The following is a 26622-nucleotide window of genomic DNA, read 5'->3' as shown; positions in this document are numbered from 1 at the left end:
TATATATATATATATATATTATTTTTTGCACTAAAATGCAATCCAGAAATCCTCTTAATAATTAATTAATGAATACCAATCTGCAGGAAAAGAACCTTTCTATAAATAGTGTCTAATTATCTGCCGATTTGGACAATTTTTTTGCTAACTGCTAAGGCTCTTTGCTTTAATTGCCAGGAGTATACAAAGATGGCTGGATAGGTGAGAGGTCGAAGCTCTGAACACTGGCAGGTGTAATAACAAGGAGATGTTCTTTGTAAAGGAAATGCAAACAAGGGCTTCGCCTGAGGACAAGGAGGCCCAGACCTCTTACGTGAACATTCCTGTGATTGACAATTGTGACACCGTGTCAAGGGCACAGCGGTTGGGGCACTTTTCAGTACTTCACAAAGCTGAAAGTTGAGAAAGAGTTTAACAGTGGAGCTGATCTTCATCTGACACCGCAAAGCATCTTGTAAACAGCGTTGTCAAAAGAAAAGGTGTTTGTCTGGTAACAAAATCAAGAACAACCCAACGGGTGATTTTCAGCTCATTTCAACACCTGTTGTGCACAGTGTTATTTATTTTTTACCCAGTTACGCGTCAGTCGACGTAAACACCTATCCCAATGCTAACATAATGAAAGCTCTGTTGTGGCATTGTAGAATGGAAGATGTTTTGTGTTTACTGTCAGAAAAATATGCACAAAATGTTAAAGCCCAACTGGAGTCACAGAAATGGATATTTAGTCACATAGACATTGTACCTCTGGTTTAATAGTCTTCCCTGTACTTCCCTGTCATAGAAATTGTGTGTATAAATATGAGGGCAAACTCCAATGGGTGCTAGTGTTTGAGCACACTTTCTAGTGAACTATGTACCCTAACAGACCCGGTCTGATATGCCCCCTCTCTTGTTCCGTACTACAAGTCTGCATTTGTCTCACACTAGTTGATGCTTCTGATGAGGGGGGTGGTTATTACTCATCTATTCCAGCACAAAGCACTGATGTAGGTGAACAGGTAAAAGATTTTCAGGAACAGAAAAGGAATTTTCAATCAGACATACAATATGCAATGCTGCTGGGTGCATTGTATCGTGCTGCAGTAGGGCAGGCCATTTATTTGAATAGGCTGCCTACCGCAGCTAAATCGCACTTAGCCACCTTTTTTAAAATCATTTGGCACCACATTGCATGGTAAGAACATGCAATGACTATGTGCGTTGGGGTGTCACAAAGAAATAATGGCATTGCAGCACACCTAACATTGTCTCATGTACTCCCGCATCCCACTGATGTGAACGGAGCCTAAGTTACAGTAAATAGGGCCTGCCTCATTTCCTAGCTGTAGTGCCTACAGCATCATCTAGCCCAGTGGTTCTCAACCTGGACCATCTTACATAGGTGTTACTGGAACATGCATTCACATTGGAAGATTCACCCTTATCTCCTGACAACTTTAACATTTGGGATTTTCAGATAATTTCAAAACTAATTTAAAAAAAAGAAAGTTTTGGTGTAGATAAACATTAAGGTAAGGAAAATACATTATAGCATCCCTTTAACTTGTTCTCACTGGGTCACGCATATATGAAGCATTACAGGGGTAGGCTTTCTTCCATGGTGCTGCATAGATGCAGCATGTTTTTGTGCTGGAAGTGCACTGTTATGTATAGCTTCATATATCTTTTGGGCTACTGTTAAAACCCCTATGGTAATTTTTGAATGATGATCAAGCTCTTTGTTTCACATTAATACTTGGGTGCAAGGAGGACTGGCTCTCAATAATGTGATCACTGTAATATAAATTCACATTGCTCACTAGTTTTGGAAACCCCCCACCCCCTTACGCTGGGTTCACACCTGGGCGTACGACATATGCGCGTTTGCCGCACGTTTTTACCGCGATTTGCGGTAAGACAAACACGCGTTTACGAGGGCTCTCCGGCTGTATCCTAATAGATACGTGCAGAAAATACGCCCCAAAGAAGCTCCTGTACTTCTTTGGGCGTAGTGCGTTTTTCAGCGTGTTCCTACGCACTGAAATACACCCAGGTGGGAACCATGCCCATAGGCAATTATTGGTTTTCACATGCTGAGCGTTTTACAGTGCGTCTCTACGCGCTGTAAAACGCCCAGGTGTGAACCAGGCCTTACTGTTTCTCCTTTGTAAATTGTATATTTTTCTCCTTGCTAAAGGAGAAGTCGGTAAGAAAAAAAAAAAAGTCTGTTTAAAAAATAAAGATAAAAAATAAAAAAAAAAGAACAAAATAGTTGGATTAGGGCTTCATCAAGGTTACTTCCATGCTAGCATTAGGGTCAGTGTCATTGTGTTTTAAGTAGGATAAAAATAAATAAATAATGCACACGTATGTGGTATCTCCATGCACATCAGGAGGAAGATCATGTATTTTGTTTATTTTGCATAGTTGGGTTCAGGCGTTAAGATTTGTTTTACCTTCATCATTAAGGGGTTAAAATATGTGCTTCTACAACACTGAGATATAACATACAGTGTAGCACTACGTTCTAACACTTCCCAGCTGTCTATTTTCTTAGCTCCTCTTCAAAGCTCTGATTGATTTTAAAGCAAGTTGATGATTGGGATGAAAAATGTCTCTCCCCGTAAACATCTTTCTCATTCAGGATTCGTTCTAAATATCAATGTGAACTTTTGGCATTTAATACACATTCTTTCAATAAGCCGTTCTCACAAGTTCCCCACTGATGATTGATTGGAGGGATGCTAGCTCCAATACCTTCCATCCCACAACAATAGGCAATACACAATAGGCACAAAGCTCTACTTGTCCTATTATCGGGGGGGATAATTGGGGTCATAGTACAAGAGCAGCAAACAGGTGACTGAGGAGAAAAACGGAGCTCAAATGCACAAAAATTATAAAACGAATAAACGTGGTGTAGACCTCGGACATATTATTTCTGTTTACCCAAAATATGTACATTAAAAGTAATCAGTCAACATTGCCCTACAACAGACAGGCATCTTAAATTAATAATGATGCTGAAGTAAAACAACAAAAATAAAAAAGAATGCTGGGAGGTAGAATTTTTTGGCAGAAGGGACATGCAAAGTCTTCTCTGCCAAAAAAACTCTTCCTCAGGAATTTAATTTTTTTGTGTACACTGCACAGCACATGCACTGTACAGTGTACACACACACCATTTAAGATGCCTTGAATTGGCCAGGTGCCGTGGATAATGTAACTCCTTTGAGCATGTGCAGGAGTTACATCAATAGTGGCCACCGAATGGCCAAAGAAGATGCCTGGGAACCTGGAAGTGTCGGCAGCGGAGATGGCGTCAGCGTGGGGAGAGATGAGGACAAACAGCACTGGACAAAGGCACACTTTGTCCAGTGTCCCCTAATGTGCAAGTATGCTGTGTATACTTGCACATTAGGGCAAAAACCCCACCCTTCTCTGTTTACTACCACCTTAGATAGATAACTTATATAAATACCGCCTTAAATAGATAACTTATATAAATACCGCCTTAAATAGATAACTTATATAAATACCGCCTTAAATAGATAACTTATATAAATGCTGCAATAACCATGGCATGGTATGACCAGCACTCATCTTCTTCCAGGTTGAATGACAGCCAGCATTACTCAATCAACTTCCTAAGAGTGTAGGTCATCATGGACCCTGTGTGCGCGTATGTGAGGGCGGAGGGACTGTTGGCATTCTGCATTCACAGTATATTGATACAGGGAATGTATAAACGAACAATAACTGAATTTGACAGGCTACAGTTCAGTCAACGATTTCCCATCGGCTTGTTCGATTTTGAAATCGATCTGTCAAGCTAGGTGGAGCTGACATGGCCATTCACAGCAACATTTCGTCCGACTAAGTAGGAATTGGCCAAAATTCAAGCCGTGTTCAGGGAGGGTAATGGTGGGTTTTTCAGCACTAGCAATATTCTCTCACATACTATACTCTCACATACTATTGCGACTCAGGGACACAAGTACAGGGAAAAATCCCCAAAGGGTGACATACAGTAAAAAAAAAATTGTGCAGAGCTCAACTATTCCTTACTTTATCCGAAAAACTGATAGCTGCATCAATGTCAAGCGAATCCCTATCTTATGGAATGAGAGGCACATTTTCACTTCTCCTATCTTAGCTGTCCCAGCAGAAATTCTTTCAGTATCCTCAGACAAGGGGGTATCTCAGAACTCGAGGGTCTTAATATCAGCCACTTCTTGTCTAGACTTCCCTAACCTGATCTCAAAAGAATTCAAATATCAATGTTCAAACCTTATATGCGCTACTTACTGCGTAACTCATTTTCTACTCCTGTGGCTCTTGTATATCTACTTTATATGCATTTAAAGCTATCCCTTTCAGTGTATGTTTTGCATTCAAACTACAATACATCTGTCTCCTTAGAAAAGCCCAGCAATGTATTTAGCTGATGGTTTCTTATAAGCATTGAACAAATACAATTAATATTTGGTTAAACCACAAGATCATGATTTAAAGTTTATGTAAACCCCAACAAAGAACTTCTCTAATTTGCTGCCTTTTGGTCTTTTACATATACCAATGAAAGCCTTTCATTGGGCAGCACAAGTCTATGATACAATGCTCATTAAAGAAAGTATATTCTTTTATTCAGACTATTCACAACATAGTAATAAATAAACCTTCGGAAATGCTCTAGGTTTAACCTATTTAGCGAATATGCGCGTTTGTTGCGCGTTCCGTGACGCGCGTTTTTACCGTGATTCGCGGTAAAAAAACGCGTGACAAACGCGCGTTTTCGAGGGCTACTTGGCTGTATCCCAATGGAAACGCGCGACAAAAACGCTGCAAAGAAGCTCCTGTACCTTTTCAGGCGTAGGCCGTTTTGTAGCGCGTTCAGACGGGCTGGAATACGGCAAGGTGTGAACCATACCCATAGAAAACAATGGGATTTTAATGTTTGAGTGTTTTGTAGAGCGTTCGTAGGGCGTTGAACTCATACAGTAAAAAAAAAATTGTGCAGAGCTCAACTATTCCTTACTTTATCCGAAAAACTGATAGCTGCATCAATGTCAAGCGAATCCCTATCTTATGGAATGAGAGGCACATTTTCACTTCTCCTATCTTAGCTGTCCCAGCAGAAATTCTTTCAGTATCCTCAGACAAGGGGGTATCTCAGAACTCGAGGGTCTTAATATCAGCCACTTCTTGTCTAGACTTCCCTAACCTGATCTCAAAAGAATTCAAATATCAATGTTCAAACCTTATATGCGCTACTTACTGCGTAACTCATTTTCTACTCCTGTGGCTCTTGTATATCTACTTTATATGCATTTAAAGCTATCCCTTTCAGTGTATGTTTTGCATTCAAACTACAATACATCTGTCTCCTTAGAAAAGCCCAGCAATGTATTTAGCTGATGGTTTCTTATAAGCATTGAACAAATACAATTAATATTTGGTTAAACCACAAGATCATGATTTAAAGTTTATGTAAACCCCAACAAAGAACTTCTCTAATTTGCTGCCTTTTGGTCTTTTACATATACCAATGAAAGCCTTTCATTGGGCAGCACAAGTCTATGATACAATGCTCATTAAAGAAAGTATATTCTTTTATTCAGACTATTCACAACATAGTAATAAATAAACCTTCGGAAATGCTCTAGGTTTAACCTATTTAGCGAATATGCGCGTTTGTTGCGCGTTCCGTGACGCGCGTTTTTACCGTGATTCGCGGTAAAAAAACGCGTGACAAACGCGCGTTTTCGAGGGCTACTTGGCTGTATCCCAATGGAAACGCGCGACAAAAACGCTGCAAAGAAGCTCCTGTACCTTTTCAGGCGTAGGCCGTTTTGTAGCGCGTTCAGACGGGCTGGAATACGGCAAGGTGTGAACCATACCCATAGAAAACAATGGGATTTTAATGTTTGAGTGTTTTGTAGAGCGTTCGTAGGGCGTTGAACGCGCTACAAAACGTACAGGTGTGAACCAGGCCTAAAAGGAGGTTTAGCAATATTTCTCTCATGACAGGTTTGCGTTAAAGGACACATACATAAAGCTGAGATTCTGGTGTAGTTTCTGGGAGAACATTAGTTATCGGTGAAAACATATTTCTGTTTGCATACCTCTGTCTGACATTGTTACTTTTTCATGCAATACAAATGTATAGCTTTGGGGGTTAATTTAGCGATGAGCAAAAGGTTAAGGGTTAAGTCACAGTTTGGGTCAAGGGTTAAGATGTTAATTTGAAGGTTTAGGGTTGAAGGCTCAAACTCCAGCAGAACGTGAGCCAGAACTGTTTCTTTTTATACATAGAATGTAGAAGGTTTAGAATCTCAGCTGTCTTCTCACCACCAGAGAGACTTCCCTTTTACTTCCTGTGCCAGGGACATGACAGGAAGTGAGTGGTAATCTCCTCACAGTGAGGGGAAATATCACTACACAGTTGCCATGGAAACAAATGTCCTTATTGAAAGAGATCTTCCCTCTACACCTGTTCTGGTGACACTGATCAACATGACAAGTAAAAAGTAAATTCTATCTCCCCAATGAAGACACAGAATTTAATACAAACCTGACAAAGTTTTAAACCCTTCAACATTTTATCTAAACTAGAAAATACATTTGTATGGATTTCTGATGCTAATCAGGAAGTATATACTATTGCATGTGAATATTTTATATTTGCCACATGTAGCAAGCAAGTAGCAAGCTCTAGGTTGGAGTTTCAGCTCTAAGCAAGCTCTAGGTTAAACCTAGAGCATTTCCGAAGGTTTATTTATTACTATGTTGTGAATAGTCTGAATAAAAGAATATACTTTCTTTAATGAGCATTGTATCATACACTTCAATCTCAAAAGAGAACTATCGTCAAAGCTTTTTTGGCCCTAGTTCTCTTTAGGGTCACAGGAGGACTTTTACTAATGTCCTCCTGTGACCCAAAACTCAGCATTTAGCGGGCTATTGCGCACTATATGCTGGCAGCGCAGAGAGGCATTGCAGCCAGGATGGATTCTGACAATATTGTTGAGATCCACCCCACTACCTGATTGACAGCTGGCTCTGCCTCTCCAGAGAGCTGAACAGCTGTGCCCCCTCTCCCATGTCTATCCCTCCAGTCAGCACTGGCAGAATGGAGAGGGGAGGAAGGAATCCCTGCCGGAGTGATGATTGACAGTCACTGCTCTCCACAGGGAGAAGATTGTGAACTGTTAGATCAGTGGTATGTGATCAGCTCTAACTATTGGGATTAGTGTATTTCAATCATCTCATAATTCTCCTTTAAAGCTCAGCTCCATCTCTCTCTCTTTTCTTTTCCCTTAAGCAGAAAAAAAGAAAAAAGAAAACAGCCCTTGCTTTAATACTCTCCCCAACAGACTCACTAGTATATGATCCTGCTCCTATCTTCTTCTGGGTTGACTGATATCCAGCATCATTTAACCCACTTTGTGTAAGCCCAGGGAGTCAAGGAGTGTTATTAAGCTGCCCCAGGCTTAGAGGATAATGCTGCAGGGAACAGCACTCGGGTTACTACATGACCATGTTGTCTGCAGAATTCAGGACCACCTACCACCAGAGAAAGAAGATCAAATCAATGGGAAACAAATGTATATATGCAGCAGACAAATCACAGGGTCACCAGGAAGGGGTGTGGTTGTGCAATAGGACTGGGGAGCAGGGGAATAAACTGGATTTAGGGTTAAAAACCTATGAGTGATGGCATCCTCCAAACCCTGGTACTATGCCATGGTTGGCAAAGCTCCGACCAGTTTGAAGGCTGCTTCACTGGCCATTAGGAATGTGAGGGAGGTTGGAGATGGTAAGCCCATCAAAATGGCCTGGCATTTGGGTATAGCAGGGCTTGGAGGCTGCTGCAGCTTTTCTCTGCAGGTTTTTTTTTCTTGTTAATGACAGATTGGCAGTAAATTGTATTTGCAGCAAACCCTACTCTATGCAAAATTAAAAAAAGTAAAATAAAATAAAAGTTTTGGATTCAGGTTATCTGTAGGTCTGACAAGCACTGTAAATATCTGAGGACCTGTCCATACATAAAAGTGTCAATAGGACAGGGCATGACCAAAATTCCTCTTAGGACAGGAAACTTCTCTGCCTATCTCTAAAGCTCCATACATGCCAAGCATCCTAGGAACAGTGCTTTAAAGGAAATTTATGGAAAAATAAAGACAAACTAAATCCCATTTACAAAATGGTATATTTCAATTTAAATACATACACTATATTGCCAAAAGTATTGGGACACCCCTCCAAATCATTGGATTCAGGTGTTCTGTGAAATTCTTTGCTACTCTAATATTCCACGGTCAACTGTTAGTGGTATTATAACAAAGTGGAAGCAACTGGGAACAACAGCAACTCGGCCACAAAGTGGTAGGCCATGTAAAATGACAGAGGGGGGTCAGCACATGCTGAAGCGCACAGTGTGCAGAAGTCATTAAAGTTCATGTGCGTGTAAAGGCAGGCGTCCCAATACTTTTGGCAATATAGTGTATTTGAGACTCTTAAACTGACTTAGACTTCATTCCAGAGCCATGTAATGTATATTTACAGAGCATGAAGCACTCTAGCAGTGTACAAATTGCCACACACGGGGGCGGTCCTTTCATAAAACTGCTACATTTAATATTTCAAATCTACCAGCAGACATATGGAAAGAATAATATCGGGTTTACAGGCAGAAATATCCAAAATATTGTTTGCAGCAAATGTACAATAAAACCTATAGAGAGATACCAACTGCAAATGAAAACGTTCTGGAATTTTTTCTGGTACATTCTAAAAAACAAACAGCTGTAATTCATATTATATCCCAACCCGCACTTATAAATTGCTGCACAACAGTACTCCAAAAATGTATCTGTAAGATCTGTAAAAAAAAAAAAGTGACATCATATACTTACCTTACCCCCATCTTTAACATTGCAAGGCATGACATCACTATATTTCTGGCGGAATTCCTCGGGAACGATGAATCTCGATGTCGAGAGTCATATCTCACGAGAAGACACTCCAGTCCAGTGCCAGAGCGACTTCTTATGAGATTTGGGCTGCTCTGCATCCCCCTGGAGTTCACTGGAAAGAATTATAATGCAATGCGGAAGGTATGGATAAGGTATGTATGCAATCAACTTTTTTTCTTACATGTTCATCTTAGTACAGGTACTATTATAGAACACATTCCTCATATTTTATAGAAAAGAGAGGAGGCGAGGTGTTCTGTAGCACTGTCCTAGGAAATTGTCTTGTCTTTGGAAATGCTGAGCAGCCCAAATCTCTGGAGCTGAGTGTCTTCTCGTGAGATCAGAGGTACACATCGCTCCCCGGGAATCTCACCGGAATGATGGCTGCATCCCCCCCTGCAATGTGGAAAGCGTGGGTAAGGTAAGTAAGTAATCTCATTTATTTCCTTACAAGAACATTTATTCAAGTGCTATCCTGGAGCAGTTAATACAGGAGGATGGGGGCCCGGTTCTAATAAGGCAACCTTGCATTATGCTGCAAGGTCCACTTTCAACCTGTGGAGTGAGTTACATTCCCCCAGTAGGGATCCAAAGGAAAAGGGAGTATGTGCTACTGGGGAGTACTTGTACTTGCGTACGTGTTGCTTTGGCCTCCATGAACAAAGCTTTGCTTTAAAGGTTTATTTAACCGCCTCCCGGTCGGCCGTTGTAACAAAACGGCCGGTCGGGAGCTTCCTGGAAGTAAACGGCCTGTTAGCCCTGTCAGCTCACGCATGCCACGCACAAGTGGGAAATTACCAAAATTTTAAAACAAGCAGCGATGCCTGTTTGCACACAAGCAATCCACTGGCTGTAAAGCCGGCGGATCGCTTGTATGGGGTGCCGATCGGAGCGCCCCCTCTGCGGCCCCCCCTCCTGCTGGTCCCGTACTCCGCTGTGGCCGGTGCGAGCCCGAGACCAGCATTGTGGCTCTCTGCCAGGGGATCAGAGGGAGATCAGTACATGATAAAGTAAAGTGGGAAAAAAAATAGGAAAAAAAATGAAAGTTGCAAAAAAAAAAAAAAATAACGTCACACAGGAAAAATAATAAAAAAAAAAACAAGTACCCACCCTTACATACACGCGTGCAAACATGCGTCTGGTGCGCATACTTGCGAAAACAATGATTGCGCCCATTACGCCGCACATGTTACATATCGCCACAAACGTCGCAGTGAGAGCAATAATGCTAGGGCCATCAATCACTGATAACACTAAACGGATGAGTGGTAAAAGCTTTTAAAGTGTCGCATATGGTCAATTTTGGGTATGGTATTTTTTTGCGATTTCGCTCAATTTTAAAGCTTGACATGTTTGGTATCTATTTACCCGACGTGACCCCATCTTTTATATCTTACCAAAAAAATAAGAATAAATGTATTATAACATTATGTAAAATAAAAAACTTTTCTTTTTCAAAATGTTCAGTAATTCTTCCTTAATATAGTAAAAAATAAAAATCTGTCTATAGTAAAAAAGAAATCTCTATCTGTCCCCAAAAAACGGTATAAAATTCATTGGAGGGGGTAATTCCAGTTTCCCAACTTTGCCTGGGAAAGCGGAATTACCCTTCAAGGAGTCTAACCAGCCCTCCCAGTTCTTATTTTGGACTACAGAATAATAACTCCCTATGTTGTATAGAGGAAAAGAGTGGAAGGGATTCTGCTGTTTTGTTATATCTGTTCTATAATTGCAAAAAAAAAAATCCTGTTGATCCTGGCAGAAATCTTGTCAGCTGATACATTTCTTTGTACTGTACCTGTGCTGCACTATTATCAGTTACATTGTTTCCAATTCTATGGACTAAAGAACCCCTTCCCTATGCTGTAGAGAAGAAGAAAAGAGGAGGTGGTCTGTAGTACTGTACTGAGGCTCAGATAAAGCACAATGGGTTAATGTTGTCACTCTAGGACAGGAAGTATGTTACTGGCAGGATCACCATCCGAAAATGAAGTTAAAAAGGGTGAAAAAAAAGAAAACTAAGGGCGGTAAGCTGCAATATATGAAATGTTTGTTCTTAGCTTTAGGTACGCTTTAGGAAACCAGTCACGAAAGATAACAGGAGGCTGCCAAATCTTTAGCATGAAAGACAGTGACAGTTCCAGCAGTGCAGTTACACCTACAGCATTGTGTGATCTCTCATTTGCTATTTATCAATGACACATGTGCCTGTCAATGGGCAACCTATGACAGATATGTTACAGAGAAGTGACCAACAAAGACATATCATCAATCTGACATGGTGTGTAATAAAAAGGGGCAATCATCAAGGGAAGTGGAGACCCAGTAAGGAAATCATTCAAGGGAAAACAAGCAAACACAGATGAAGTAGCAATGTCCTCAGATAGGAGCTGGAGAAAAAAATCTAGCACAGGACTGTGAGGGAGACAGGCTGTAAAACAAGGCCATTAAAGTGCAATTTGTGAGAGACTGTCCTCCTGAGAAAAGTTTACCTATTGCTCATTGCAAACAACATGAAAGGAAGGAGAGCCTTTCAACAGATGTTCAGGACATCAAGTCTTGTGTCCACTTTGGTTTACAAAGCAGAATAGGAGGGCAGAAGAAAACAGTTTGTGTTATGTCTTAAAGAGGGCCTGTCACCAGGGGGGAGAGAATGCTTTTTAAAGCCAAACTCTAGGCAGATATAAAAGACACAAAATAATGTAGCTCTGCTATTAATGTAATATAATGTATTAATGCTATTAAAGCATATCCAATAGTTTCTTTCTATGTAGGCTTAAAAGCCCATCGATCGCCACAACGCTGGAATCCACTCGTTGCTGGAAGACTGCTTCATTGAGAGCTGAATGAGCAGCATTGTTGCAATCGATGGGCTTTTAAGCCTCCAAAGAAAGGAACTATTGGATATGCTTGGTTTTACAAATTGCTTGTACAATACTTATTTTAGCCTTATTTAATAAATGATTCGTCACATGGAGCGGGCGCTCTTTTGTGGGTTTTTTTCACATATAGATATGAAGGTTCCCTGCCTTGTGGAGCTGCCCCCTGTGTGATCAAGCTTAATTAGGTGAAGGTTGTGGAATATTACTTTGCGCTGGGAGTGAATAGACTTACACTGTTTTTCTGTTTTATTCATATCTAATTTCATCATACCAAAATAAATATTACAAAAAAAACACAAGAAATTAGAAAGAAAGAGAGCACTTTAATTATCCCAACTAGCTTTGTAATTTCTCTGCTAACCATCAACCAATCAAAATGTATCAGCAAACCTAAAGTGTATCTAAGCCCAAAAGTAAAGATTTAAGGTCCCCACACACACACACCGTTCGGCATTGCGGTCATCGGAAGCACGATCTGCCTATGCAAGATAGGCAGATCGTACGTTTTTTTAAGTACCTTACAACCATCGCAAGACAAAAGTCTTGCGATGGTTGTAAGGTGTGTGCCCAGCCTTATAGGGTTATTCACAAAGCTAGCCAAAAGATCAGCTGTAGCTCTGAAATTACTGATGAACCGAAGGGCTGCTGTATGGGCTATTCACTATAGCCCGTACAGCAGCCGAAGGTGGCCGAGCCAAAGGCATATGCTTCGGCTCGACGGACAGTTGCAATGACATTGTTTAATGACAGGTGACCTGGGGACACTGAACTGTCATTAAACAATGACAAATGGGCGGAACCGGCCGTGACATCACGGCCGGCTCCACCCAGTTGTTATTCATTGGCCGGGACCTTAGCAGGTCCTGGCCAATATGAAACAGTTGGGCGAAGCTAGCTGTCACTGCTAGCTCCGCCCATTTTTCTCTTTAAAAAGAAAATATTTATTTTTAAAAATTTATAATTTATTTACATTTTTAAACATTTTTTTCTACTTTAGTTTTTTCTACTTTTTTCACTGATTTTCTATTCTGCTCGGTACCACGGTAACGGCGTTCGGCTCACTTCACTTCGGGTTGGTTATTCACACGGCTGCCTTCTGCAGCTTTGTGAATAGACTTCTTAGTATATTGCAACTTACCAATCCTTAGGTGTGATGGCTGCATTAGTTTTCTTTTTTTTAGCCAATGTTTTCCTATTTTCATCTGGTGATCCGGCCAGTAACTTTCTTCCTGTCTTAGGATGGCCCCACTCTATGGAAGAGCAATGGCGCTGCCCTTGAACAGCCCTTGGAGCATAGATTTCCGTAACCACTTCAGGGCCGCAATACGTATACATATGGAGGCCTGCAGAAGTGGTTAAACCAAGAACATGGCTGCAGTGTCATTTTAAACCGCCGGCGATGGCTGTTAATTTACAAGGGATCAGGCGTCTATACACTGGCATGTGCTGCCCCCACCCCATCCGCCGCCACCGGCTTCCCCGGGCTCCGCTGTACCCCTTGTGGTGCCCGGGACCAGCACGGCGGGTCTCCCCGCAACGATCAGAGAGAGATTCAGTGGTTTCCAACCACTCATCTCTCCTCCGATTACTGGACCAAGAAGTGATGTGTATTACATCACTTCCGGTGTCACTGTTTACATTTTCTGGCTCTTAGATCCAGGAGAAGAAGCTAGGGAAGGTCCCTAGGTGACATTAGGGGTCTGAAAGACCTCTGATGTCTCCATAAAGAGGACCTGTCAAACCCTATCTGCTATTGCATAGGGGGCTTATTAGCTCTTAATCCCCCGCCCCCCACGTGCACGCACATACAACGCAAACATGCGTCGGTGCGCCTACGCGCAAAAACGAAAATTGCGCTACACATGTTACATATCACCGTGAACGTTGGAGTGAGAGCAATGATTTTAGAGTCATTAATCGCTGTAAGCACTAAGCTGATGAGCTGTAAAAGCTTTTAAAATGTCCCCTGTGGGAAATTTTGGGTACTGAAGGTTTTTGCAGCTTCACGGGCGAACACAATTTTAAGGCTTGAGATGTTTGGTATCTATTTACACGACATGACCCCAACTTTTATATTTAACCGAAAAATTGAGTATTCTATTCTGTTTCCATGCACTAAATTTGATTTTAGAATATTTTATCCTAAAAATACTTGTTTGATAAACATTTGTGTAAAAAATTCCAACTAGCATTTTTTTCCCCTACAGGGACTCTGCTTTTTTAGAAAATATATCATTGTTTGGGAGTTTGAAGCTGTTTTCTAGCCAAAAATACAGATTATATCATGTGTGTGCACATGTAAGAAATTGCCTCAGACAGCAAGTGGTTAATGCCAAGAAAACAAAAGTGACTATAATAAAGTTTAAAACCGATGGTGGTTTTGTAACAAGCACTAGAAGGCAAGAATATGTAACAAGCAATTCACCTGATCATATATGTAATGACCAGGAAACCCAACTATTCTGAAACGTGAAGAATATTTATATCCTACAGCTATACACTGCTGGATCCTACAGATCAACATATTCTTCTCCCATGCTGAATTTTTGGATCATCTGGGGGATCATATAAATGGTTGTACAATGACATAGAATGACAGATGTGGTCATAGTAATAACAGATGTTCTTACAATGCAATACAATCAAGTAGGATACCTTCACTCCATACAGATGGATTGTCAGCTCAAGCCTAAAACAAGTTAATCTGGGCAATAAGCACCCCCCATGTATGACCATTGGTTCCAGTAAAACTGTCTCCCTATTGATAACCTGTCACTGGCTGCAATACTAAAGCACTTGAATTTGGCTGCTATTAAGGATAAAGAAGACATCTGTGAGAAGCTGGCATCTTTGTCAGCTGTCTTGAGCTGACCATACACAAGATCTAATTGTCTAAAACTAAATGACTGAAACAATTAATTTTGCTTTCATTGGATCTCTTGAAAGACCACTTTTTTGAGGGTCACTTGTATGGATACTCAGAGCCATAGATAGCTCCTTGTGCACCCGAGACAAGAACAGAAAATTATGCCCCCCAACAGACGTGTACGGTATGTGACGTCATGTGCCCCACCTCCAGGATGGCGGCCCGCATGTGCAGAGCGCTGGTGGCCAAATCCAAAATAGCATAATAATTTGTTTCATTTGACGAAACTAATTTAAAAAAATTTAGTTTCCATTCGTTTGGCCCAAATTTTTTTTTAGTCTTTGCACATGTCTAGTAATATGTGTGCATAAGTATGTGTGTGGGGAGGTGTTTTTGTTTTTAATATATTTTTATTATAATTTTTCCTTTACTGTTGGGGGGGGCTTCTGGGAAATATCGGGGGTCTAAACAGACATTTCCTTTTTGAAATAGGAAAAGAGATTGAGGACACAGAGTCCTCTGCCCATACAGATGGGGGAGAGCAGCAGGGAACCAAGGAGAAGCTGGAGCCTGTTCCGCTCCTCTTCTCCCTGCTGAGCCGCGGCTGTGTTGGCCATCTGGAGCCCCTGGCAACACTGGCGAGGGGGCGTAGCCAGGCCAGCCCTGGCAGTGCCTCCCCTTAGCGGCGCCTGAGGCGACTGCCTCACTCACCCCACGTTAGCTATAGCCCTGTGGATACTTGCTGGTCAACATTCATATTTTATGACAATCGTATCCCCTGTATAACTATGTCAAGGAAGTAATTGCTGTCTTGTAAGGACTAAGGATCTGGCATACCTAAGATCATGGAATGGTAGTTGTCACACAATTAGACAGGACACAACTAATATGATCTAAAGACTACATTTCACAGTTGGGCAATTTCCTCTATATTCATCTTTTAATATGTCCACATTAAAGATGTCATCATGTAGGATCCTATACATACACGGTATATCAATAAATGTGTGATCAATCCCATGGTCAGAAGATGCTTATTATGCTCCAAATATCATTTCTATGACATTAGTAGACAATTAGCATTTAGCATACACTCTTGATTGGCACCATATAACTTAAAATATGAATCATAGCTCCTACCTAGCACACCAACAGATTCTGAGATAATGTTGATGCCGTTAAATACAAAAGGAAGGAGGGGTAGCATTTTACTGCTGTCAATTCAGGTGAAAGGTATTTGTGACAGTAATTATGGACTTTATTCCAGCTTTTAGATTTATGATATTTCAGTTTGTTGGTAGATAATGGAATTGAAAACTACATAATATGTTCTGGTGTCTCTCAAGTATACTGATACCAACATAAAGGGTAATTTTCACCCCCAAAAGTTATATTTAGATTATAGGTGGAGCTTAGAAAGTTGGGTCAGTCCATTTTTTTGAATAATGCATTAGGAAGATCTACCTGCCATAGTTGACACGTCTATTCTTGAACACTTGGACGTCTGGGGTGTCCCCTGGGGTGCCCCCCCCCCCACCTTTGTGTGTTCCTGCTTCTCCAATGTGGATGACTACTCGTAATAGTGATGTCAGGTGTGCAGACCTAGAAATTCATTAGCAGATGTCTCAACAATAGACCCTCCAGGGGGATATAAGAAACTATTAGGTAATGTAATTGTCTTGTCTAGCATCTACCAAAAGCTGAAATATCGGCTCTGATGTACACTTACCCTTTAAAAGCTTGCCACATTAAGGGTATCGGGGTAAATGTCCTCACTAAAATCAGCTTTTAAATAATTTATCAGGTAGAACTCTTGGATTTCAAAACAATGACATCATGGATGTTTGGATGACATCATAAAGCATGGGCAATGCAGTCAACTCTTAAACACATGCAGAAACCATGCACTGATTTGTGGTTAAGGAAACCTCTCAAGACAGAGCTTTCGTGGGCAGTCCAGGCCCATCAAGTCTCGCATGTCCACGGAGCCTACAGCCCCCTCATCCACAGCAGTTCCACTAGATAATGCTTTGTTATACTGTAAGAAGGAATGTCATGAACACACCCAACAGCCACAAAAAACACATAACTAAAAGCATGCATGGGATGGTGCTTCCAGGTGTTGTGGCTTATGAAACATGCAACTTGCATGGCAATCTGAAGTTTTTCTTACCCCTTAAAATAAAACTGGAACTTTGGTTTGCTGGAGCTGTTATGCCCATATTCCCTCCTCGTCATCCTGGAAAGATTCATTTGAAGATCCACCAAGGTGTTAGCATAGGAATGCAGAGAAGAAAGACACATTACAAACAAACAAAAACTCATTGTGCAAATACCATCAGTAACTAAACAAGACATTCCCCTCTGTTACCCAACACAAACAGAACATTTCCTATCTTTTCCTCCAAAGATTGATAATGTTTTGAAACTACAGGTTTGGTTTCAAAGATGTTTATTTGAAGGAGACTGGAAGGTTGCGTGCAAGATAAAAAGAAAACACCTGTGTAGCCAAAAAGAAAAGCCTTAAAGTGCAAGTTATAGGTACAGGTTTTCTTTCTTGTCGATCCGCTGCAGGGCATTCGGGAAAGATATGTTGTGAGGAGAGGGCAGCCTTGTAATAAAGATCTCATTGACAGACACTTAACCTTAAATCTCCCATCCCAACTCGTGTTTAATGACTAGTGCCCTGCCTCGATCCCAGAGGAGCCTTCAAGTAGGGGCCAAGCTGATGGAGCATACAGATGTGGCATTTGACATCGTTTCTCCAGATTGTAGAACAATTCAGCAGAGAAAAGCCTTTAGCTCAAATCCCCAAATGTCTTATATGGGCAGCATTTTGCAGAAGAGAAAATAATTGATCAAAATGTGGCCAGATTATCATCCTAAAGTTAACCATACCGCTTTGCTCTGATGCAGTCCTATACCGTCCTGTAGCATTGTACTGCATATGCTCTTGTGATACCCTTCTTTTCTGCAGTGATATTGACTTTTGATGTCCTGTTGTATTATTTCCTGTACACTGGTAAATCTGTGTTGTGATATACTGTACTGTCATACTGTTTTTTAAGTCCCTATCACATTACATTCTATGTGTGGATGCAGCACAAGATTCTGTATCCTTATATACCGTGCGGTGAGCTGCTGACACAGTCATACAATGCCCTGCATAGGTATATACTGTGCTATGATACAGTCCTATCATGCCTTCAATCCGCTATATATACACTGAGCTGTAATACAGCTCTATGATATCTGTTAATAGTAGCTGTTGTATCCTAATAAGTCTCCTATCACTAAATGACAATGTTTTCTACCAATATCCTATCATCTACCAATGAAGTCCTATAATATACTTTGCTGCTATATACCTTTCTGATGAAGTCTTGTACAATTACATAGCGTAAAGATTGTGCTTTAAAGGAGAACTATGGAGGTGAGTGCTTTTCACTCACCTCATAGTTCTAGCCGATCTATGACAATGAGACTGTCACAGGTCGGCTTAGTAGATCGGGAGGTGAGCGAACACATACCGGCGTTCGCTCACCTCTCGATCCTGTCACGGCTCTCTGCCGTGACAGGGAAGGGGCTGGATTCCCCCCTCCCCGCTCCGATCCGCCAGCGCTGACTGGTGGAACGGAAAGGGGAGGGGGCGGGTACAGCTGGCTCTGCTTCTAGATAGGCAGAGTCAGCTGTCAGTCACGCAGCGGTGCGGATCCAGACATAGTTGTCGGGATCCGCTTCAGCTGCGGCGTCTCAGTATACCGCGAACAGTAGCTCGCAGTACACTGCGGCGTCTCAGTATACCGTGAGCTACAGCTCGCGGTATACTGAGCCTAGGGTGACGGGAGGACACTAGTTTGTATCCTCCCGTTACCCTAAGGAGAACTATGGGGAAAAGCCTTAACCCCATAGTTCTCCTTTAATAATCTCATATAGTGTTCTCTAACAATATATGTGTGCTCTTATGCTGTCCTGTGAGATCCTCTACCACTATATACTGTATTGTGACATAGTCCTATAACATTCTGTGCAACCATATATATCGTGGCCTTACACTGCCCTAATGTGTGCTGCGCCACTAAATACTGTGCTGTAATATATTCCTATGATGTGCTGGACTACTATATACTTTGCTGTAATATATTCCTATGATGTGCTGCACCACTATATACTGTGCTGTCATATAGTCCTATGATGTGCTGTACAACCATATACCGCAATCTTATACTGTCCTATGATTTGCTGCACTATATATAATGTGCTGTGATATAGTCATATTATGTCTTGTACATCCATATACAGTGACTTTATACTTTTCTGTGATGTGCTGTACCACTATATACTGTGCTATGATATAGTCCTGTGATGTTATGTACAACCATATCCAGTGACCTTATACTGTCCTATGATGTACCACCACAGACTATATATCATGTGTAGTAGAGGACATTGTACAGTAAAACCACATAAAGCAGTTTTATACCACCCTATGATGTTCTATGAAGTGGCCCCGTATAATGTGATGTGGAATAGTCATATAACGTTTTCTACCACTAAATTATGTGCTGTGATATAGTCTTATGATGTCATCTACTTCCTATACACTGTCCCATGATATAGTCTTATGATGTCGTCTACCACTATACACTGTGCTGTGATATAGTCTTATGATGTCATCTACCACTATACACTGTGCTGTGATATAGTCTTATGATGTCATCTACTTCCTATACACTGTCCCATGATATAGTCTTATGATGTCGTATACCACTATACACTGTGCTGTGATATAGTTGTAGGATGTCATCTACCACTATACACTGTCCCATGATATAGTCTTATGATGTCGTATACCACTATACACTGTGCTGTGATATAGTTGTAGGATGTCATCTACCACTATACACTGTGCTGTGATATAGTCGTATGATGTCATTTACCACTATACACTGTGCTGTGATATAGTCCTATGATGTCATCTATCACTACACACTGTGTTGTGATTCAGTCCTATGATGTCCTGCACACCTATATACAGTGGTTTTATAATGCCCTGTGAGGTGCTGTATCACTATATACTGTGATGCAGAATAGTAATATGATGTCCGATACTCCTATATCTGGGCAGAACAGTGGCATAGTGGTTGGCACTCCTTCCTCGCAGCACTGCGGGTCCCCGGTCAGGACACTATCTGCAAGGAGTTTGCATGTCCTCCTTGTGCTTGTGTGGGTTTCCTCCAGGTACTCCGGTTTCCTCCCACACTCCAAAGACATGCAGGACGGTTCATTGGCTCCTGTCTAAATCGGCCCTGTTTGTATGCATGTGAGATAGGGACCTTTGAAGGTAAGCTTTTGAGGGCAGGGGCCAATGTGAATGTGCAACTATGTAAAGTGCTTCGCAAATTGTCGAAGTCATATAAATACCAATAATACATAAATAAATATTATCCTCTACCATTGTATACCGTGCTGTAAAATATTTCTCCAATTTCCTCTACCACCCCATACTGTTTTGTGTATTTTTCTGGGATGCTGTCCTGTACTATCTCATACTATGCTGCTGTTGTAACCTGTAGCAATGTACAGTTTGGTATTATGCTCTCCTATCACTATATATTGTGCTAAGATTCTCTCTTCTGATGCACATTACCCTCTGCTAGCATGCAATATGTTTTTGTGTGAAGTCTTGTTCTGTTGTAGAAGTCTCTGTGAAACTTTACAGGCGTTACGGGGAGAATGGCTGGGGGACAACTTCAGCTTTATTGCTGGGGCCAGAGAAGGTTCAGTCCCTTTACACCTTTAAACATCAAACCAAGATGTGAGGTAAAGGAGAAGCCTGTAAATTAAAGCGGCAAGAGAAAAAATTGTTTTCCAAGAAGCTCTTTTATTTTTAAGGCTCGTAATTTTTTACAAAACTCCAACATCTACAGAGACATATTAAGCTTGAAACTGAAAATGGCCTATTATATAACTAAAGAGCAACGAGGATGTGCAATGTATGTAGCACACAGCAACCAATCAGCTGTCAGTTTAGGTAAGGCTGGTTAGTGATTGGTCACCAAGGGCTACAAAACGTTTTACATCACTCTTACATTATTGTATGAACCCCATCAACAAACCTGATCTCCTGCCGAATATAATCCACGACAACTCAGTTCTCGGATACTGGCTCTGCACGGAACCCAACCACTAAATACACTGAGCCGTTATTAATTATGATTGAAGCAGACAGGGCCCTGGGTCTACATCAATATGCCGCCAGTACCACTGGTCTTACTGCTCCTCGCATACAACAGTTCTCTCATGTCAATGATTATTATAAAACAGATGTTGGGAAATATGTCGGCATGCTCTGAATTAAAGTCGAATATTCCAAACGTCCAGAAGCGAAGAGAATATAATCCAACAAGCGTGGATCTTATGAACGTTTCAAACGTTGCCTGCTTTTAAGTGCCAGACTACATCTAAATATCATAATGTGCATCACACTTCTTTCCTTTCATTCCAACTTTAAGAAACATGTTTAAAAATTGTTATTTTGAAGGACATATATAACATTTTGTATACATTTTATGTTCAGGACTACAGCATACAGTTTTAAAATATATTTCATCATTTTCTCTAGTCTAATTAATAAGAAACACTGCATACACATTTTTTAGATGTACCACTTGCAACCACCAGGGGGAGATCCAGGCTATGTTTCTTTTTTTGCCAGTTTGCCTTTATTACTTTGCCGTGTATAATTCATGCTAAGAAAATACCTCCTAATTAAAAATATCAGTTTATAAACTTGTAATAAAATTAACACAATTTATAAGTAAGCGTGAGACATTAAATACAGATTTCTTACAAAAAGAACAAGAACTCTATTTGTTATCAAGATAAAAAAAACTGTAGCACCAAACCATGATATCTGCCCTTACTTGCATCAAGGTTCCAAAACCCAAAGCTAAGGCAAATGTTCTTCCCGGGTCAAAGCCACTAATGAGAGGTATGACCCAAGCTGTACAGCGCTCCAGTCGCATCACCTGCCCCTCTTCTTTATCCATCATTCTGAAAATGTCTTGTATTTCTTAACAGAATACATGACATTCTGTGATTGGCTGAGGAGAGATGGTGTCACATCCCAGCCCCCTCCTCACTTCCCGAAAATATCAAAGCACCATGCGTCCATACTTTTCTAAAGAGGCCTCAGCTCTGATGTAAGCAGTGGACAGAATCTTGGAAGGAGGTTCGCAAATATCAAAATGCCTTCATGGGTTCTCCCTAGCCCAATCTGTCCAGCTACCTCCTACTCTGTCCGTCTTTAGATGACCCCTGACTGATTTATTCAGGCCCGCCTCTACCTAACAACTGAAATTGTTTTTTTCTTGGACAACTTATCAGCATATAGCTATTACCTTTTGTAATACTTGCTCCTGTCTTTTAGATTGTAAGCTTCTACGAGCAGGGTTCTCATAACCCTCTTGTCCTGTAACTGCACTGTCTTCCTTTATTTTGTAAAGCACTGTTTGTGCTTTATAAATATTGAATAATAATAATAATATATTTCTACAGTACAGTGGGAATGGTTTGGAAATCTCTGCCAGGGTTTTTTGTTGTTGTTTGCATTCCCTTGGGAAGATATTCCCTCATTTCCTGTCATAGAGGCATAAAGGGAAATAAGAGGAAATCTTCCAAAAATGATAGGAAATTCCCTCTCATACAACTGCTGCTGGGACAGGTGTCCCCATTAGATTGCTCCTTGTTGTTTGGGTTCCCTTGGGAAGATATTCCCTCATTTCGTTTCATAGAGACATAAAAGGAAATACGAGGAAATCTTCCAAAAATGATAGGAAAGTCTTTATTATACAACTGCCACTGGGACAGGTGTTCCTATTAGATTTCTCCTCTTCATTTTGGATTTGCCATCCCTTTGTCTGTTGGAGCCATTTTTTTAAATGTATTTTATTGTTTATCCGATTAACCGATTAATCGAACTTAATAATCGGCTAACTAATCGATTTTGAAAATAATCGTTAGCTGCAGCTCTAGTGGCAATGGTCACTAGGACAAACAGAGAAGATAAATGTCTCCAGCAGTGACAGAGACAGTAAAACAAAACCTGACAGAGGTTTTAACTCTTCTCCAATCTCTATTTAGGCCAGAGGGATACTCTAATATAAAGATTGGACACTATACACATTAATGTATAAACCATAAATATATTCTGTTATGCAAAAATGTCTGCACATTACATGCTATATAAAGCTGTCATGCACCCATTTCAGCTGTTAAGCTCATAAAGTATCTATTCATCGCACAACTTTCACATCAAGTTTAGAAATAGCTCCTCAAAGCCACAGGGAACAAAACTAAAATACTGGACAATGATAATTTATATAATATCGCTTAAAACAACATCCCATTCCTACAACCCTTTCTGAGCCAATATTTTTCTTTACAAAGCTAATCCAGTTTTTGCTCAACTTAAGTCCTGTGGCCTATTCCACAGTGGGTGTCTTCTGGAAGAAAAAGGAAGGTTCAAAAGGTTAAAATAAATGTAACACTTTCTCACTGCTCAGCTATCCCACAAGTGAGACCTTAAAAAAGGAAAAGAGAGAGAGGAAAAGAAAAGAAAAAGCTTTCCTTGATAATCTGTGGATGACACTTCCTTTCTATTCCAAACTCTGGTTTGTATTTTATTTTGGAACGTGTTCTCCTGCCCACCCTTGTTCCTCCAATATTTACTAAGTCTACTATAATGAGACAAGAGTCAAATGAAGGGCCAAAACAAGAGAATATCAGTAAATCAACTCCAGTGAAAAAATTGTATTTGAAACACATGTTTATTTAGAATTGTGCTGATTTAGGTAGTAGAAGACAGAACAATCATACTTCCACATTTCAGAGCTGCTGGCCAAACCATTCCGTCAATCAAAAAGTATTCACTTGGGATCCTGGGAAGTTAGAAGCATAATAAATGCAGTTTACTATATATATATAGATCTATATATATATCTACCGTGTTTCCCCGAAAATAAGACAGTGTTTCTTACTTTCGGGGAAACACTGTATATACCTATATATATATATCTATATATGTATATAGATATATATATATGTATAAAATAATACATATTTACAGACATATTTACATGCAGAGTTTGCACACTCCATTTTGTTCAAAAGTTTGATAAAGCCTTAGGCCCTATTCACACCTGTAAGTTTAGGTGTGATTAGGGATTCCTGCATCAGGAACCTGCATTTTCCTGCAGCAGGAATCCCTAATCTGCCGTTTACAAGTAGCAGCTATCACCTGTTCAAGTTAAAGGGTTATTAAACCCTCAGTTTTTTTGCATATATCTACTGCTAGCAAGCAGTAGGTATATGCAAAAACCTCAAAAATAAAAAAAATAAAGTTTTACAAGAGGTGTTTTACCTGTGTCTTTGCCGCGCGCTCCCGTCCGAAAATCTGAAAAACCTCGGGCGGCCGGATCTTGTGGCGGGCGCATGCCCAGTTCAGATTTGCGGCCGGGAGACCAGGAGAGACATAAGGTAAGTCTATGGACAGCGTGCACCCGCATGCAGACACCGTGGGACAGGAAGTGCCAGCAAGCACAGAGGAGTCAGTGCTGGATCGGAGAACCGCAGCAGCGCTGGATGAACAAATGAAAACGACTGGAAAGAAGAAGATGATCGGATTAAGAGACATCATTTAAGGTAAGTGCTTACACTAACATTGGGGGGAGGGAAAGAAAATATATATTGTAATGTCACTTTAATGTTTGGGTGACAGCTGCTGCATGGAAAGTGATTGACTTCTAACTGCATCTAATGATATCACGTACAGTGTGCCGGTGTTTAAATGCAGCGTCTGTCACCCGATCATTAACTTGAACGGGTGAGAGCTGCCTCCTGCTGAAGGAAAATGCAAGTTCCTGACACAGGAATCCCTAAAACTTAGAGGTAAGAATGGGGCCTAACTCCATCCACACATTTTCTTTGTAGTTCCTTGCATTCACCTCCCTAACATTTCCAAAATATGCCCTTTCTTAACCCATGACACCACCAAGATACAAATTCACTTTACTCTCTCATTATCTCTTGACTCTACTGCAACTCCTTCCTCATTGACCTACTTCTACATAGACTATCCCCTCCTTCAGGGGCCCATGTTGTCCTGCAATCACAGTTATGTCTTCGGTCAGTGACAACTGTTTTAGTGGGGTAATCCTCTCACTTTTGGGGATATTTTTCTCTCATTTCCTTTTGTGTCCTCGGAAAGTCGGGACACAGACACAGGGATTTTAACTAGGGATGCACCGATACCGCTTTGTCGGTATCAAGTACGAGTATCGATATTTTTTTCGGTACTCACCGATACTGGTGCTGTGTTCCCCCGATTATCAGAAAGTCGGGCGGTGGATCATGCCCAGTCACCCGGCTTCCTGAATGCCTGGGAAGCTGGTGTTCTATCGAAAGAACACCAGCTTCACTTGCCAAGGCTGCCTAGCTTCCTGACCAATCAGGAAATCGGGCGGCAGGTCATGAGGCGCTGCCCAGCTTCCTGGTCAGGAAGCCAGGCTGCCCAGCCAATCAGGCAATTAGGAGGCGGGTCATAACCCATAACTGATTGGCTAGGAAGCCGGCTTCACTTGTTTCTATGTAGTCTGACTTCCTGACCAATCAGAAAGCGGGGAGGCAGGTCATAACCCACCGCCCAGCTTCCTGGTTGAAAAGGAAGCCGGCTCCATGCACCTGCGGCACTGCCGGTCGCAAGTACTTGCCCAAATACTTGGTATCAGCACCAATACTAGTATCGGTGCATCCCTAGTTTTAACCCTTTAATACTCAATTCAAAACCTGAAAGAGATGTTTCTTAATTGTTTATTTGAAGAACCAGTAGATACGAACATACATACAGGAACATGTATGAGCGAGAGCAGGAGTTATGACAGTAATACCAAGTCAAAAAAATTAAGTTTGCGAAATGTAACAATAGACGAATGTAAGAATGAAAAATGGGGATGGCTCTCCCAACTCTACCTAGAGAGGTCAGACCAATGCCTGTTTTATGGTGGGCCATGTAAGAAAATTGGGAAAGTCGCCCGATGTTCATTTTATTATTTCAATTTTGAGTGTGGGATCAGGGCAAAAATTATGTATGAAGGGATTGGGGGGAATTAACTTAGAGGGTTACCACATTGAGACCAGGTAAAAGAGCATAAAGGTTGAAGGTAGGCTTTGATAGGTTAAGAGTGGGGTAGTTGTAAAATAACATCTGGGCCACAGTGAGGGTACCATAGGGGGTAAGGATGCCTAGGCTGGGGAATTTAGATAATTATCCTTGTTTGCAAAGGGGTCAGCATAGCCCCGAGGGTTTTGTTTCCAACAAAAGTAGAGTGTCACCTTAAATGCTGAGTTTATCAATAAAAGCGGTAATTGTCAGAGGCTACATCTTGAAAACGCACTGTCAGTTTACATGTGAATTACAAGGGAGGGTTACTTTGCAAGTGTGGGCAAGTCTAAGATTATCCACTATCAAATAAATTAATCCTAAAGTATCTTTTTGAAATGTACAGATGTCAGTCACTAAAATCAACAATAAATGCTGTATATGAACAATATGCACATACAATGAAACACATCATATACAGTTTTGTCTTATATTGTAACTAAACTAGACAAAGCTGCATACTTGATAGGACACAGTATTACACACATTGCCTTTGCTTGCTGAGACCTTGTGATGACAGAGGCGGATTATCTGAATTTACAAATGCAATCGGAAAGACATACAAAGTATTTTCTTCTAAACCATTCTAATTTAATTTTCCTCTGGCTGGCTCATGATATATCTACGGATGTAACTGAACAGCCACTACTTAACCCGTTTCAATAACAGAGCAGCAATACAGACAATGAGGGA

At 40.9% G+C, this 26622-nt stretch overlaps 1 protein-coding gene across 1 annotated transcript in view; it reads right to left on the bottom strand.

The window, feature by feature from the left end:
• ERC2 (ELKS/RAB6-interacting/CAST family member 2) overlaps positions 1-26622 on the bottom strand; it is a 617894-nt gene that overhangs the window by 69270 nt on the left and 522002 nt on the right. Inside the window, exon 15 of the mRNA XM_018556277.1 lies at positions 16882-16947. Coding sequence (XP_018411779.1) covers positions 16921-16947 — 27 coding nt within the window. The 3' untranslated portion in view covers positions 16882-16920. The remainder of the gene's footprint in view (positions 1-16881; positions 16948-26622) is intronic.

This window comes from Nanorana parkeri, unplaced genomic scaffold (genome assembly GCF_000935625.1).
Source record: "Nanorana parkeri isolate BGI_ZX_2015 unplaced genomic scaffold, ASM93562v1 scaffold231, whole genome shotgun sequence".
NCBI classification, from domain to species: Eukaryota; Metazoa; Chordata; class Amphibia; order Anura; family Dicroglossidae; genus Nanorana; species Nanorana parkeri.
The sequence above is the reverse complement of the archived record's forward strand: the minus strand, read 5'-3'. Positions and strand labels throughout refer to the sequence as shown.